A 17254-nucleotide genomic window follows, 5' to 3' on the forward strand; every position below is an offset into this window, starting at 1 on the left:
TCCTTGTCAAGTATATATTGTTAAAAATAATTTCCTAACACTCGCTGTTTTGTTGTCCCTTTCTTTATTCACTCTTACTACTCAAGTTATTACAACGGGGAGTAGCTCTGATCTCTCGAAAAAAGTGAGGGTCACCGCTTATAAAGGTGAAACTTTCGGAGCTGTCAATCTCTAACCTTCGTCATACTTTTACACTTAAATAGCGAATCACGTTGGGCTACGCAGAACGGAGTTCGCATACTAAATAACTACCTTCGCGATATTTATGCTTTACGAAATGTCTTTCGAACTTAAATTTCCTAGTCTTACAGTCAAGTTTGGGCAAAACAAAAACAAGATTAACAATATAAATATTATAATAAACTTAATAACGGAATTAAATTCATACTTGAAAAAGTATCCTAAAAGAAAATTGTCTCGAAGGCTGTTGCATAACACCAGAATAAACGCGAAATTCGGAAAAGAAAGGACGTACCCAAGGTACCGCCCCTAAGAAAGCTACGTGCTATTCACATTAGTTATCTAATTACAAATTCAGTGCAAAAGATAAAAATACTTCACGTTTACACCTTAAGTCACCTCTAAAAAAAAGAGGTGTCGAACATGTTAAATTAAAACTAAAAACTATTTTCCTGATCGGGAATTCAACATAGATTTAGCCTAAAAACGAAAATATTAAATAAATAAAAGTATAAAAGAAAGTTTCGTAGAAAAGGTTGTGGTTATTCATCGTGGTAAATAACGATAAAAACTAAGATTTTCGTGTGTTTCACGATGTAGTCGCGTGTGATGTAGATCGCGACATAAGGTAAAACCGCAGTAGCTTTAAACTCGTCGGTGGGTTCGGCACTGTTGTTCGCTTTTCCGGTCTTGGTAAGTTTCTGCAAGAAAGAAAAAGGATAACCATTAGAAACCAGAACAGAAGACAGATATTTTTTCTCCTCGGAGATGACAGAGGGTTTCGTTACGAGACATTTGGCGCGCTCGTAAAGGCACTTAACAATACCGCGTTTTACTGATTGAGGTTGGTGTGAATCATACGCCAGGTATTGATCGGTACGCGTGGGCTTCCTGTATACGCTGGTGGTGAGGCGGCCGTCAGGTTCTCTTAAAACTGCGGTGTCTAGGAAGGCGAGTTTGTTGTCTTTCTCTGTCTCCATGGTGAAGCGGATGGAAGGCTGCTGATTGTTTAAATCCTGTAAGAAGTCATCTACGTTTTCGCGATCCAGGATGGTAAAGGTATCGTCCACGTAGCGTTTCCAGATCCTAGGCTCGTAGGACGATGTAGTTATCGCCTGTTCTTCGAAACTCTCCATTTAGAGGTTAGCAATAACAGCGGAAAGCGGACTCCCCATGGCAGCGCCGTATTTTTGCTCATAAATCGATCCGTTATACTGGAAGTATGCGGATCTTAATACGAAAGTCAAAAGGTCGGCGATCTGTGCAGGCGTAAGCGTGGTGCGGTCTGCAAGGTTTGGGTCGTTCTCGAGTTTCTGCAGTGCGGTTTGTACAGCGGCGTCGATTGGAACGGATTCTACGTCGAAAGATACCATGATCTCGTTGTCTAAGATCATCTCATTGCTGACGGTGGATACGAAGTGGGCTGAATTGGTCACCGTGTACTCCGACTTTCCTGTTAAAGGAGACAGAATGTTGGCTAAGTAAGTGGATAAATCATATGCAAAGGTATTTACACACGACACGATCGGTCTTAGCCTAACATCACGAAGGAGATGCGAGATGCACTTAAAAGCCTGAAAGAAGACGAGTCCATCATGGTTCTCCCAGCGGACAAAGGGCGCGCGCTAGCGTAGTCATGGACACCGACACATACCGAGCTAAGATGTCTACGCTTATTGAGAACGGACCGTACCAGCTCCTCAACAAAGATCCGACAGATCGTCTGACCCGCAAGTTGTCTGAAAAGCTGCTTACTCTGAAGCGAAGCGGATATCTACCAGAGGCCCTTTACAACAAGATCAGACCCCGACACAAACAGCCGCCTAGAATCTACGGTTTACCGAAGATCCATTAGGCCGATGTACCGCTTAGACTGATCGTGTCGTGCGTAAACACCTTTGCATATGATTTATCTGCTTACTTAGCCAACATTCCGGTTTCTAATGGTTATCCTTTTTCTTTCTTGCAGAAACGTACCAAGACCGGAAAACCGAACAACAGTGCCGAACCCACTAATTAGTTTAAAGCTACTGCGGTTTTACCTTATGTCAAAGGTCTGTCCGAACAGCTTCGCCGTTGCCTACAACAACAAGGCTTACGCGCTGTTTTCAAGTCGGAGACTACGTTAAGATCTCAGCTAGTACGACCAAAAGACGCTGTCGACCCGGCTAAACAAGATAGCGCATGACCAGTCGACCTTATCGCCTGAAGAAGACTAGCAGTATGCAGTCGAAACGTCGTGATTTACATCACACGTGACTACATCGTGAGATAAACGAAAAACTTCGCTTTTATTTTTAAAAGAAAGTTATTTCCAAGAAATTCCTGTACGAGATCAATTTTTATAAAATAAAGTCATTTTCTTAATAATTTTTTTTCAACAACATAATAAAAATATACCGGTAACTAGCTGCAAACCGCAGTTTACGCAAAAACATCTGTCTCCATGTCAATTTCTCGATTATAATAAAAAAGTAACCAAACTCTATCTATAAAATAAAACCGCCTAAAAAAGTAAAAAAATTATCAACTGGCTTATTATAATTCTTACCGAATAGCTTATACTAACATATCTTTTCCATCTATTTTCACGTTCAAATAAGTCAAAAATCACCCAGAATAAAAATTCTTACTAAATGCCAATTTTGTCTTTTAACAATATTGTCGAAAACCAGACATGCGACACAAAACTCCGTCTATTTAATATTCAGTCTTAGTCAGGGTTCAGTTGCTAAAAATATTCACCGTCGCACTTCCACTTGTCACACGTTTTGCCTGTTACGCAGCTTGTTGCCAAATACCGTTACTAGTTCGGATGCAATATCATCCAGTAACAGCCCTTATTTTCTACATTTGATGAGGTTCCCTATTTTGGTAGATATGCATGGGAATTTGCACGACCGGTTAGCGCGAGCAGTGCAATCGAAGGACTCTACCTACCCTTGAACCTTTTTTTTCACCTTCATTTCGATATTACTAGACCCAGTTTTTCTGTTGTCTTAGTACCACTGACCCCTGCTTGCTAAGTACTGTCACAGAAGAACACTAGTTATACTCTTTTATTCCGAGTAATTGATTGATAGAAACTCTATTGATCTACTGTGGAGTTTGTCTGATTATTGCTGCACTTAATAATCTAATAATGTTTCTCGAAAATGATTACTGAAAAACCATTTTCAAGAAATCCAATTAAAATTACATTTTTCAGCAGCTCTCGCACTAAAGACAATTTTTCTTTCTCCATCCTTGTCGTTTTATTTCTTATTTTTAGGATTTGTTTGAAGAAAGTGATTGCATGCGGGAACCCTAAAACTTCAAGAATTTATGTCCTAACTATAGCTAACCTTGCCTTCGTCGAGTCTCTTTTTTGTTACCCTCTTTGGATAGGCACCCTCTGGTATCAGACTTCAGGAGTTTTGTGTTTCATTTCGTGTCACTTTTCACTTCAAGAATACACCAGAGCAGGCCTGACACCAGAGATGTTGTATTGTATTGTTTTGTTTTTCTTCCCACCCAGCCTCCCACCCTGGGTGATTTTGCGTTATGTCATAGGGTTGCAAAGAGGTTTATTGGGCATATAATTGAATGTTGTTTACTTTTCGTTTGTATTCTTAATAAACTTCTGTGCCAAAAAGCGAATTGTTATTTATTTGTATCAGGGGGCGTAATTGGGGAATTCGAAGTTATTTTTTATGTCGGTCGATGATTTAGTCGGTTCTGAGTTCCTCTGCATACATGGGTATGTGGAGATCTGAGAATGTAAACTAACTGCCATGTCATCTTTGACAAGGTAATTAAATTTTAACTCTTAAGCTGGTTAAGAACTGAAATCAGCTGAAATATAAGCTACAGCCCACGGCATTGTGGGAAATATGAACAAATTCAGGCTACTGTCATTTTGTTATGGGACGAAACTACTCGGCCTACGAAGAGTCTGATTGTTTTGCGGGAACCTCGGACGATATTGCTACTAATCATACAAACCCAAGTTTAGATAGTGAAGAGACAATCTATTTCGGATGAGCTTTCTGTTACAAACGAAAGGTCAAGTAAAACGATCGTGATACACGCATATCGTGACTCACTCAAATCGCGACATGGCGCAATTTAATCTTTGTTTCCGGGTAGCTTTTCTCGCTGTACTTCTTCCACTGACTTCAGGTGGGCACCATATCATTTTAAATCTATTAGAAAGGTCTATTTTTATGTTAAAAATTTCAGGATACTTGATCAGAGATTTCTTTCAGTTATGAGTGCTGTAGCTCAAGGCTTTCTCATACGGTCGCAGGTTAGTTCTCAATGCGGACAGCATTAATATCAGAAAGAAACGAGGGTTCCTCGGGATTTTGTGAGGAAAATGTCATTATGTCAGAATGGTACAGTTGAAAATCTACCTGTTTTATACATCAAGCTCAATTTGGAAGCATGGGGAATCATACGAATGAAATTAAACTTCGAATTGTTCAGCAATCAGAAATACAGACAGTTCTGAAACTATTGAGTTTGAACGAAGAAATCGAGTGGTAAGATCTGCTGCAGTTTCAGGTTAAAGAACTCTTGGAATTTATTCCACCTTTCCTATCTACCTTAAAACTTCTAATTTTGACCAGTCTGTATATATCTACCTTGTGCTCCCAAAATTGTACCTTTACACTGAAATTCAACTTCTCTTTGCTCCAAGGAAGGGTTAATGACCCAGGTTTCTCAAATTCACTGCAACAATTTCTTTTCCTTTATTTATATTTTGCTTCAATGCCTTTGATGCAGCACAGCAGTTTTTCAAAACTTGAATCTTTCTTCATTTTCTTTAAAAATGGACGCCATCCAAAATGATACCCCATGTATCCAACCATTATTGAATGTTACTATATTTATTAGGAATGTGTTATAGGGCAAATGAAAATATTGTTTCTATAGGGGCTTGTGTTGATTTTTACCTTGGAATGGAAAGTGGAACAATTCCAGATAGTGATATAACTGCTTCTTCAGTACAAAGTGCCAACACACCAGCCAAGAATGGTCGACTAAACTACACATCAGGATCATCATGGTGTGCAGGAACAGGTGACACTAACCCATATCTACAGATTGATCTAAAGACACTGCATATCGTCTGTGCTGTGTCTACTCAAGGGAATTCTAAAGCAGATCAGTGGGTGAAGACCTACAAACTACAATTATCCACTGATGGGACAACTTGGACAAACTATACCGAGTTAGGTGGGCAGGCTAAGGTATGTCATATGGGCTGGTTGAGAATTATATGATATCTTGCCTCAATCACTGTTCCTGAGTTTTGATAATATTGATGCATTTACATCAAATTGGCTACCAAAGGAGCTTTAGGTATGCTGAGGATTATTTTTACAATAACAATTCAACAAGTATTCTCTGCATGCTCAGAAAATATCATGAGTTTTGTGTATATATTTTTCATTCAGCAAATGATATTTTGCATGTCTGAATTTGCAGTCAAAGAGGGGGCTGTCCTGGTGTACCGGTACACGGGGGAATTCCTATTGTTTTCACATCCATACATGGAGTTGTGACGCAGTTCGTTAATGTTTCGTTCCTTTGTGTACCGGTACACGAGGACACAACCTCAAAGAGTACCAGGAAGAAATGGACTGGGAATCTAGCAAATTGTTTTGAACTACAATATTCCACTAAATATTTACAGTGTGAAATAGCTTGTCAAAGGAGTGCTGAATAAATTATTTCTAATTACTGAGAGATTGCTGCTCTCAATCCAAGAAGTAATGAAATGATTGTCACGGGTAAACTACAGTTGTGAAATTAGATAGAGTTCACCTCTGATGGTCAGTGAGCTATTTTTTATAATCCAGTGGTCAAAATATGATTTTTTCATGTTTACTTAGTAACCCTGTCCATATAGACCTCTTCCATAAATGTTAGGCCTAATTCCTACATCTACATTTGTATTTTTCTGTTTGTATGAAGATTAATTTAGCCACCTAGCCCAACCATTGTGGTAACAATAAAAGTATCTCCTGTCATAAACAAGAGGTAAAGTAATAATGATTACTTTCACTAGGATGAGGAGTTACAATTATGGAACTCTATAATGAGTTATAATTATTTTCCTAAGGTTTTAGAGGGAAATAAGGATAGAAACTCAAATGTCAAACATGTTGTATATGGAGTGTTAACAAGATATTTGCAATTCCTGCCACAAACACACCAGGGTGAGGTGTGTATGAGAACAGAGGTGTTTGGGGTGAAACAGACACCAAGTAAGTTTAAAAACTATTGTGTGATGTGATCTTTGCATTTGTTAATCTATGAACAAAGGTTCAAACCTTGTGGTTTTGTTATTTGGATAGGTAGCTTTAATAATACAAACCAGTCTTTGAGTGCTTGAGGAAAAAAACCCAGCCATTGTGATGAGCTTCTTATGCTTATCAATTCAGCCAGGATGCACCAATTTCTGCTTTATACATTGTGGTGGATAGTTTTATTGTTGGGGCCTGTAGGGTTTTGAGCTGAGGATTGCAAAAAAAAATTCCAACATACCACAAACTTTCCTTGATGATATTGTACAAGTGCATGGAGTTCCTCATGTCGCATCTTCACTTCTTTTACAGTGAAAGCTGGTCAGAAAAGTTAGGGATCCATTCTGGGCAATCACCTAGTTCGAGCAGCACAGTCCCTCATTTCATGACACCTGTTTGCAGCATTCATTTGGTTATTTTGTAAACAGTTACAGCATCATTTTTTTTCCATTGACTATTTTTTGGTATTTTTCATTAATATCCTACAGATTGTTTAGAAGTTGAAAAAACATACATGAAATATTGTGAGATGTGAAGGTTAACTTTAAAATTGTTACATTGCAGCATGTGATTCACAGGCAATTGGTTTGGCTAGCAGTGGTAGAATTCCAGGTGACAGCTTCTCAGCCAGTTCAGTATTTAAAGCCAGATATGCAGCTAAATTTGGTCGTCTTAATGGAACAGGGGCATGGGAACCTAAGACTACTACTGATCCTGATGACTACCTACAAATTGACCTTCTCTATGAGTATGTTATCTGTGCTGTTGCTACTCAAAGAAATCCACCAACCCAATCACCAACTGCTCAAGAATGGACCACAGAGTACAAACTGAGGTTTTCTTTGAATGGTACCACCTTTCTCCCTTATAAAGAAAATAAAATTGACAAGGTTGGTATGTCATGCTCTCATATACAAGTATTCATAACAGCAAAAATTAATACTTTTAGTACAAAACTAAAGCTATCTAAAAGAACAACCAAATTTGCTTAGACATGTCATAGAATATTAACAATATTCACCAATGCTAACATTACCCACAATATACTTATGTTGCTTACAAACCATATCAACATTATTTTCAAAAATTAATGGTAACATTTTCTAATCAATTACATGTACATGTTAGGCTCAATATGATTTTAATTTGATCTCATTTCCCAAATGACAGTAAACAATTAACTATGCCAAGTTTCAATAAATCAATATCACTTTTTGTATAACAGGCCTTCCCAGGAAATTCAGGAAAAACTGACACAGTGAAAAACAGTTTAAAGGAATTTGCAAGTGCAAAGTTTATATGCTTTCTGCCAACAAAGTATAATGTGTTCAAGGTTCTGAGAGTGGAGGCTTATGGAATACTTTTCACTAAAGGTATTTATTTGTTCTCATTTTTGTCCCTCTGATACAAAATGAAGTCACAATAACTAATTATTATGGAAAGTAAGACAGGATTGGGCAATTTACATTTACGAGGGCGTTGTTATTGACGAATATCAAAAGTAGATGTCGAAGATGGCCATGAAATACCTATAAACAAAGTTGTGAAGCCTAAATCATAAAGAACATAATGGGGAAAATATTGTAAATGGATAAACAAAGTCATTGCCCAGATTATCCTCCACACTGCTATCAATCAATATATATTGCCCATTAGGTTACCATGGCTGTTAATGACATGTTCGTCTTTTAAACTTCACATCAATTATCATTGATGAATTCAAGCATACATCTCTTGTTGTCATTACAGTTCCATCACAACCTCCCACTGCCTTCCAGTTGACTGCAAGCTCTTCTACGAACATCACAGCCTCCTGGCAGTTACCACCAGTCATGGCCAGACATGGAAACATTGCATGGTTTAAATTGTTTTACAAAAAGAAAGGTTGTGGTGGAGCAGCAACAACCTTGTCTATTAGCAATGGAGCAACATTAAGTAGGACTGTTATTGGGCTTGATTAGTACACAGAATATGAATTTCAAGTTTTGGCCTTCACTTCTGATGGCAATGGACCAAAAAGTTCTGTGGAAGTGAAAAGAACAATGGAAGATGGTATGTGATAGTCCAGGGACAATGGAAAAACTGAACCTTATTTTTTGAATTTGCATCTTCATTGCGTGTTTATTAGATACCGATCTCATAATGAGTAGGCTAAACAATTGAATAGTTTGGAATCAATTGATTACTTTAACTTATCAAAACACAAGCATTTATATTCATGTGGCAAGTTAAGATCTGATAGAAGTTTTAATAAATTTCTATAGCTTATAAAATTAATTAAAAACACTACTGCGCAATTGCAGCTCCCTCACAACCTCCATCTAACTTCAGTGTAATTCCAACCTCCTCTACTGGTGTAACAGCATCATGGCAACTGCCACCAGCCAACTCCTGGAATGGATTAATTAAAGGATTCAAATTGTTTTACAAAAGGAAAGACTCATCAGGCTCAGGCACCATTCTTTCTATCAACAATGAATCAACTTTAAACAAGAATGTCATTGGGCTTTATAAGTACACAGAGTATGAATTTCAAGTGTTGGCCTTTACTTCTGCTGGTGATGGTGTAAACAGCTCTGTTGTTGTTCAGAGAACAAAAGAAGATGGTTAGAGCAACTTTTTGTTTTATATTCTAAAATTATCATGACTTATGAAGGTCAGGTACACATGCCTTTCTCTTACAGTTTTCTGAAGTGAAATGAAAAGTGAAAATAACTAATTTAGCTGTTTTGAGTGGGGAATGGCCATGATTTAACACACTGATATATCAGTGAGGCATGAGTGGTTTGGTAATTATTTGAAGATACACTAACAGAATGTAAGCATTCTGATTTGCTATCAAACCATAACTATTTTCTCGTGAAATTTTTACATGCAAGTAAATATTAGCAATTGTGTTGGCTGTTATTAGGTTAGGTTTCCTTCCGTGTGGATTTAGATCTTGATGGTGCACCCGTAATTGCGTCGCAAATTTATAGCAGTTTTTGGATTTGATTTGGGGTTTTTTTTGGCAAAAATGTTTAAAAAAAAAGACAAACACAAAAGTAACAACAACAAAATGACTGGCAGGTTTTCAGAAAGTAACAACTTTTTAATTCAAAGTTTGAAGGAGAGTGCTCAAAACAGGAACACCCAACAAAGCAAAAACAACTGGCTAAAAGTCTAGAAGACTCGGCTTCCCAAAATGACTATGACAGAAGTATTGGAACATACAAAATTCTCGAGAAGTTTATTTAACTGTCCGTACTAAAGATGGAGAGACCATAAGAGTGATAGCCTTCGTGTACTGGTTGCTGCTACTAAGTGATTATTCTATTAATAATAATAAGAACAGGACGATCTTAGTGACTTGTTTTGTCGTTAGGATAGCTATAATTTTTTTTTTATAATCGTATGGAACTTCTGAATTGCAGTTCCTTCACTGCCTCCTAGTGGCTTTACTCTGGCTGCAACTACTTCTGAAAGTATAACAGTATCTTGGCGATTACCACCAGAAGACTCCAGGAATGGAATCATCAAGGGATATAAATTGTTCTTCAAAAAGAAAGGCTCTTCAGGGGCAGGAAGCATGCAGCTCATTACTAGACAGACAATTCACACTAAATAAGTCGCTGGGCTTGATAAGTACACAGAATATGAATTTCAAGTATTAGCATTCACTTCTGTTGGGGATGGACCAAACAGTACCGCTATTTTTAAGAAAACAAAGGAGGCTGGTAAGGAACAGAATTCTATCTAAGTCCTATTTCCATGAAACTCAGAAAAACATGGATGCCACAAATGTCTCTAAAATGGTATTCAGCCTAAATGGAGAGATGAAGCAGTCTTGTCAAAACTTATGTAATTTAATTGTTTGTTTGCCAGATCTCTGATGTAATAGCTAGATCTCAACACGATCAACATTCCAAAGATAAAATTTTATTTCAAGTGTTTATGGCTTCCTGAATTTTATAAAGACACCTGCCCCAGTACATGCATGGTCATAATATTACAACATACCATTTTGTTACCTATTAATCTTTTTATTTTCAAAAAAATCGTGAGATTAGGGACCCGTGTAAATCTGTTTTCACAAACATTAACCACGAAAAACTTAATATACTGACTAGCAGTGAGGGAAAGCGCTATGTTGCCAAAAGGTAGGAGAAAACAGGAGTCACTGGGGTAGGAAAGGGTCAGCTCCTCCTGAGGATCTATTTGAAAAAATTGACCATATCCTTAAGCTGTAAGCGCAAGTAGACGGTGTCATGAACTCATGTATAGTACTGTTTTAGTGCAAAGGTACATGTTAAACTGTTTTCAGTTTCGTTTTGGTAAAATGATTGCTTTTGTTTAGTGTGATTGGAAACTATTGTTATGGAAAATTAAAATCAGTTGGGCCGATTCTGAGACTAACTGTTTTTAATGTAATTGCATGTACAATTCAGACATGTTTAAAAGTGAATTTGCCTCCTTCTCAGAGAGGCATTAATATCGTTCTGTTTAGTTTATGTTTTTGGCCAAACTGCAAATTTAAAGTCTGTCGAAATATGCCCGTTCTATTTTCGCAAATTAAAGTTCTGGTGAAAATAAGTAATAATAAGGTTCGTCCAAATGTTTAATTTCATGAAGCATCTATTAGGATACCAGTTAGGTGTGGTGTTGGCAATGTTGAAAGTGATGAATAAGAGAGATAAGGTCATAATTATATTGAAATTTTTTTCCCATTTTATGGCAATCGGATTCTTTTACCGCGAGGTCGTAGCTTTTATTGCCATGCTTAAAGACCTAAAATACGAAGGTTTCATTTATTAAAAAACATAGGAACATAATTATTACTTTTAGCTGCAATACCCATGCAAGGGAAGAGCGGCGATTTTTCTAATAATATATTTTTTTACAGCTTAAGAATTGGTTAGAAACTCTTTTATCCTGCAGTTTAGTTGTACATTGCCATGTAAGGTGTGTCAATTAGAAGAAAAATCAGTTTTTAAGTGTTAAAGGTTGAGGCTGCAGAGTCCAGTTATTGAGGAAAATGAAGGTCAGTCTGATTCATTAATTTAAGTTGGTAATTAAAACATGATTGCTCAATTGCAGCTCCCTCACAACCGCCCTCTCAGTTCACTGTATTTGTGAACTCTTCAACCAGCATCACAGCTTCATGGCAGTTACCTCCAGTAGGCTCCAGACATGGAATCGTCAAAGGATATAAAATATTCTATAAAAAGAAAGGCTCAGGTTTTGCAACCACCCTGACACTAGACAATGGAAACACATCAAGAAGAGTTACCAAGCTTGATGAATACACTGAATATGAATTTCAAGTGTTGGCCTTCACTTCTGCTGGTGATGGACCTAACAGTTCTTCTGTTTTCATGACAACAATGGAAGATGGTGGGAACTGTTAATTCTTTAACCAACATTTTAATAAACTCTACCATTATAGTTGTTGAGATAAGGGTGATTTTACTGATCGATTCAAGTTGCTACCTTTCAAATGTAGACTCCAGGCTCAAATAGCTCACCTCGCCTCTTCAATTGCTTTTTTCGTGATACTGAGAAGATTTCCTTTTTCATGCGTTGGATTAAATCAACTCTTAACAGCTTCTTTTGAAGACCTGAGATGTATAGTAATTTTTAGATGATCCTTAAGGAAGCGCCAGTTCCTTTCACACAAAAATATGGTAGCAGTACATCTTCACGTTAAATGTGTCCTAAATGCTGCAACATGGCTGGAATTAATTGTTATTTAATACACATACATCGTTATTATTTTCTGTATCATTCTGTATTCTTCCAGCTCCTAGTGCACCTATATCTTTGTCTTCTGTTGATGTGCCACCCAGCAATTTGCATGGTCCAAGAATAACCTTGACCTGGAGTGAGCCTGCAGAGCCAAATAGAGTTATCAGAAGTTACACTTTGTTTTACAGCCACGATGGAGTTGCACCAAGAGAGATTTCTGGAATAGGCAAAGATGCATTGAATCACACGCTCGATGTGTTAGGTGGAGTGACTTATCGGTTTTATGTCAGAGCTGTGACTATTAAACCTGGACCAAATAGGACGATTACTGTAATGTCCAGGGAATATGGTAAGCTTGTTATATTTAAGTGAATTTCAAAGCACTTAAACACTTTTACACGACATTGTGAAACAACACGAAAAGACCTCATCTGGTTGATTATCACTCGTATTGAAAAATAATTTGATTTCAAACATCTATTTTGTCTGTTTTATTTGATCTGCTCACCTTGAAAAGTAGTGTCTTGCATTACCATAAAACTCTTAAAGTGTGTCTAATACATAAAAACGTTCTTCCTATGAGTTAAAATGTTGCGTAGCACGAATTACCGATCAACTCCAGTTTTAACGCAGGTACAATAACTTATGTTTCAACTGAGGCATAGTAGTATGGTTTTCTTTGCTGATTTCCCTTCTTTTTTTTTTTTGTATTTCCTTTTTGGACTAGAACATTTAAGTGTCTGTTCCAGAGTGTATTTATGTCTAATATTTTGTTGTGTATTTTTCACATGGGAATATTGGAAGAAAGAAGAATTCCATTCTAGTCTTAGGTTGGGTTAATTTTTCATCCAGGAGTTATTTTACTTTATGAAAATTATTTCTCGTGTTTGTGAAATAGAGCCCAGTCGTGGACCAGAAGGGATATCCTCATCCGCAGTGAACTCCAGAAAAATCAATATAACTTGGCTTGGACTGTCGAAGTCAGGCTTAGTGTAGAAGAAAACTGTACAGAGATTCAGTCTTCATATCCTACAACTATTAACACCACCGCTACTTATATTCTCGTGACTGGACTCTCCTTGTGTGCCAAGTATGCAGTGTCTGTAAGAGGCTACACTGCAGTGGGGCCCGGTCCCTAAAGCAGATCTGTTATGGAACAGATATTTCGTAAGTAATTCAATAAAATGCCTCGATGGTGCTTTTTATCCTCGGGTTGAGCTTTGAAAAGGGATATGTAATCTATGTTTATCAAACCTCAGGTAATCCCGTCATCAAAGACCTCCCAAAAAGAACCGTTGTAGCACTTAACGAACTGGTAGTGTTGACATGTGAGGTAAATGGAGACTCTGAAGTTTCTGTAACCTGGACTAAGGATGGACTCACCAGTATACCTCGCGCTCAGTTCAAAAACAGTGGCAAAATACTTGTTATACAGAATGTTGTTCCTGGTGACAGTGGCGTTTATGAATGCATAGCTATGAACAGATTTGGAGAGAGCCGTACAGCTTCGACGCTCATTGTCGCTGGTACGTAGAAACTGACTCCCATGAAAAATTGCGTATTAATTGCGTAATAATTTACTTCCTTTAAGTAAATCCGTGGAAGAACAGGTGTCTGTTTAGGTATTAAGTGAAAGAGGTAGCAAAGTTTTTCCAAAGGTCATGATCAACAAATGTTCTACAAAACACTAATATCGTCACCTTGACAACTTGTTTGCACCCCTTCTTCAGGCAGTTGTTGGCAGGTCACTGACATATCTCTCTGTGAACTCAAACTAATCAAATGTTTGAAAATGGGAAGAAAGGTGAAAAAACACAACAACGACGACCGAGAGAACTAACTATTGTGCAAGCTAAAAACCACATCATGATGGAGTTCTTGGATCTTCCTTGCAGGATTTTAGATACAGGTGACAGCCTGAATTTATTTTGGCCTCTTTACGCTTTCTTTTCTTCACACACAGTGCCACCCAGCATTATAAAAGAAGTTTCGCCTTCTTCAGTGATGTGTGAAAAGCAAACTCTGTGTCTTGTCTCGTGTCAAGCAACAAGTTATATTCCATTTAACTACTCATGGACGAAAGATGGCCAGGTTCCCACTGGTGATGGCATCAAGTTAATGAATAACAGTATCGTTGTTACGCCACGGGATGCACAAGATTATGGGCAGTATGTGTGTCACGCTTCAAACAGCTTTGGATCAACAAAGTACAAAATCACTCTACTTGCTCCTAAGGATATTCAATGTAATGACGGTAAATATTCCTCCTCACAATTCAAATGCGCTTAAAATTTTTCGTCTCACAAAGTTTGGAAAGCTTAGTATTCTGAGGTCTGAGCTGGCGTTTTCCGAGCTGCTGATGATAACTGTTTGTACAGGTTTAATAATATTGGTATCAAAAGCAAAATTATGTGGTGGTCTCAGACGCCAACGCTGTTTAGTGTGAAGGTACTTTTGTCTCTTCCGTACGAACATTATTTGGGTGCGCAATGCATGTATCAAAGTTTGCCTGTTAGATTGTAACTAAGGCGAAATACAGCTACCAATGTTTAAAAGACTCAAAAGTAAAATCTGACCGTGTCTTTCCACATAATACAGGTTCTATATTTTTGGGGGTGATATACATTGTAGTTGACCCGAAGAGATGTTCGAGAAATTTGTAGCATACAACGAAATTTGTATGATTTTAGGAAATTTTGTACGAAACAATTAAGAACGATCTCTAGGGACGCTACGAGAAAGTTTGAAACTGTGTTCTCGTTTCGAGGTAAGAGAAACGTCATATTTTTTAGTGTGAAGGAGAACATTATTGCCTCGAAACAAGAAACTCAGTAGAACATTAGGAATTTTTAATTTACTTAGTCTAGGTTATTAGTGTTTGATAGTTTGGTTTTTTCCCTTTTGGCAAGGTACACAAAGCATCCTTCTAGCTATTGTCATCGCATTGTGTTGCCTTGTGGTTGTGTCACTCATTATGAATGGTGTGCTCATATGGCAGCGGAGACGAGCTGTCAAATCTTCACCCGATCAACAGTCAAGCGATCAACAAGCTTCAGTCCCGAGTTTATATATGGAACTCAAACCTAGGCCTATGAACCAGCAGTCTCATGAACCAACTGAGTATCAGTCGTTACAGGAAAAACCCGGAAATCCCGGATATTGCAATGTGGTATTTCAGAGAGAAAAAGGTGGGAAACAAAATGATGAAATTTATGAGGAAATATGAAAACCCTACAGAAGATGTTCTTGTCTCGCTAAAAGGAGCTTTGAGTACTTTGGTAATACTATACACGGCACGCATTTGAAGTTTCGACCTACTCACCGTTGTCACGGTTACTGTTACTATCATGATTTCGCGTACGGTGCGGTTATCTATCATCTATGAAGAAAAAACATATGATCACAATTGCTTCCTCAGTATATGCAGCTAGGGAGTGCAGTCTGTTTACTTCAAGAACAGACATTGCTGCAATTGGTTTCTCATCAAAGTACTTTCATGGTCATTTTAAGGCAGTGGAGCCTTACGGGCCTCCTTAGCTTGTAACAACCTTTGATTGGGTCAGTTCGAATTCAATACTAAAATCTTTGTTATATTTACATGTATCCATGTAACTACGGTATATATTTTGCATTTGATTTGTGTAAAATGCTATACGAGGAATCACATATACCTGGATCGGAGCATTTAGTTATAACCTCGAACGAGAGATAAATGAAATTCTAAACTTTGTGCGAGACTCTTAAAAGACGATCACACGTAAAATTACTTGGCATAACAAAACCCTGTTAATTTTTTCCTAATTTTCTTTTGGCAGCATGAAAATTCGAGGCCCCGTCCACACGTATCCGGATAAATTTGAAAACGGATCGTTTTTGGTGTCCACACGTAAACGTCAAACAATGCCGTGATGAACTGAACAAAATGTGCAAAATTGAACCACTAAATGCTAGGTTTGAAGGGGCCAAAGTAACTTTTGTTGAAACAGTGTTTAAAATACACATCTCTGATTTCCTGAATCAAAACAGTGACTTTGACCCCATCACTGATAAAAATCAAAATCAAAATCATCACGTCATCGTTTTCAAATCGTTTTCAAATTTATCCGGATAAGGCGTCCACACGGAGACGCTTAGCCAGCGTTTTCAAATTTATCCACTCTGGAGAGCGTTTTCAAATTTATCCGTTTTCGGTGTGTGAAAACGCCGTTTACGTGTGGACGGAAACCGTAACCGTATAAATATTTATCCGTTTTCAAATTTATCCGGATACGTGTGGACGGGGCCTGAATTTAATTCAAGGTGGGTTCTGAGCCAGAAGTAACAATTAAAAATAGAAAATTATTTTTGGATATGTTAAGAGTCGTCAGATGTAAACATAGAGCAAAACGTTAAAACTTGATATTTTCAACCATAATTGACAGTTGTTCCTTATATTTTATATTTTTAAAGAGGTTTCTATTGTTTGAGTCATTTATTGGAAATTGTGAACGTTTTCAATGTATTTTTATAAACCGTAAATTCTTCTTAACTGTAAACACAATATATTGTTGTTCACTTTTACCCTAAAGTAATGCAATAATTTTAGACTTCAGAATATTACTGTGTAGTGTTTGAAGATAAATAGAAGATTGTAGAGTATTTGCGCCTCAAACAATTTTCAAGATAATAGAGTATTTACGAATTGAAGAAAATGATTGGTAAGATTTTTCCAAGGCAATAACATATCAATAAGTAATAAATGTACAGAAGTAACAAAATAGTTGTAGATAATGGAATAAAACGTTTTCACGAAAAGATGTATCTGACCTTGGTATACCAAGTCTCTTCTGTCTATTTCTTTTCATTCACTAATAGAATTTTGTCATTCGGTTGTCGACATGAACTAAAATAAAGTTACTGTGGAACCAAACGCTGTCTAATTCTTGACGTTCGTAGCAAGTTCGCTTGAAGCAGATCTCTGTGCAGGAAACCGTGAAGAGTTTGCGTTCCTGCTGCAAATGGTCTCTACCGAGCTATTTTCCCCCATTATTGTTGCTTACCCCGCAAAGACCTGTTAA

The 17254-nt window shown here is 37.4% G+C and overlaps 1 protein-coding gene and 1 pseudogene across 2 annotated transcripts; one reads left to right on the plus strand and one right to left on the minus strand.

Moving 5' to 3' along the window:
- Window positions 1–47: 47 nt before the first annotated feature.
- LOC149037080 (uncharacterized) lies at window positions 48–2032 on the minus strand (annotated as a pseudogene). Its single transcript, XR_016181371.1, has 2 exons — window positions 2022–2032; window positions 48–1534 (listed from the first exon to the last, which is right to left on the minus strand). The product of XR_016181371.1 is annotated as an uncharacterized LOC149037080 (transcript).
- A 1962-nt stretch (window positions 2033–3994) lies between these two features.
- Window positions 3995–16031, plus strand: LOC149037081 (uncharacterized). Its single transcript, XM_089188390.1, has 12 exons — window positions 3995–4341; window positions 5098–5414; window positions 6290–6434; window positions 7038–7363; window positions 7699–7846; window positions 8223–8408; window positions 8777–9079; window positions 11550–11846; window positions 12253–12546; window positions 13457–13723; window positions 14161–14451; window positions 15107–16031. Exons 1-12 carry the CDS (start codon window positions 4278–4280, stop codon window positions 15421–15423), a joined length of 2955 nt encoding a protein of 984 aa, XP_089044516.1. The 5' UTR covers window positions 3995–4277; the 3' UTR covers window positions 15424–16031.
- Window positions 16032–17254: the final 1223 nt, after the last annotated feature.

Source organism: Pocillopora damicornis, chromosome 11 (genome assembly GCF_964200805.1).
Source record: "Pocillopora damicornis chromosome 11, jaPocDami1.2, whole genome shotgun sequence".
Taxonomy (NCBI): Eukaryota; Metazoa; Cnidaria; class Anthozoa; order Scleractinia; family Pocilloporidae; genus Pocillopora; species Pocillopora damicornis.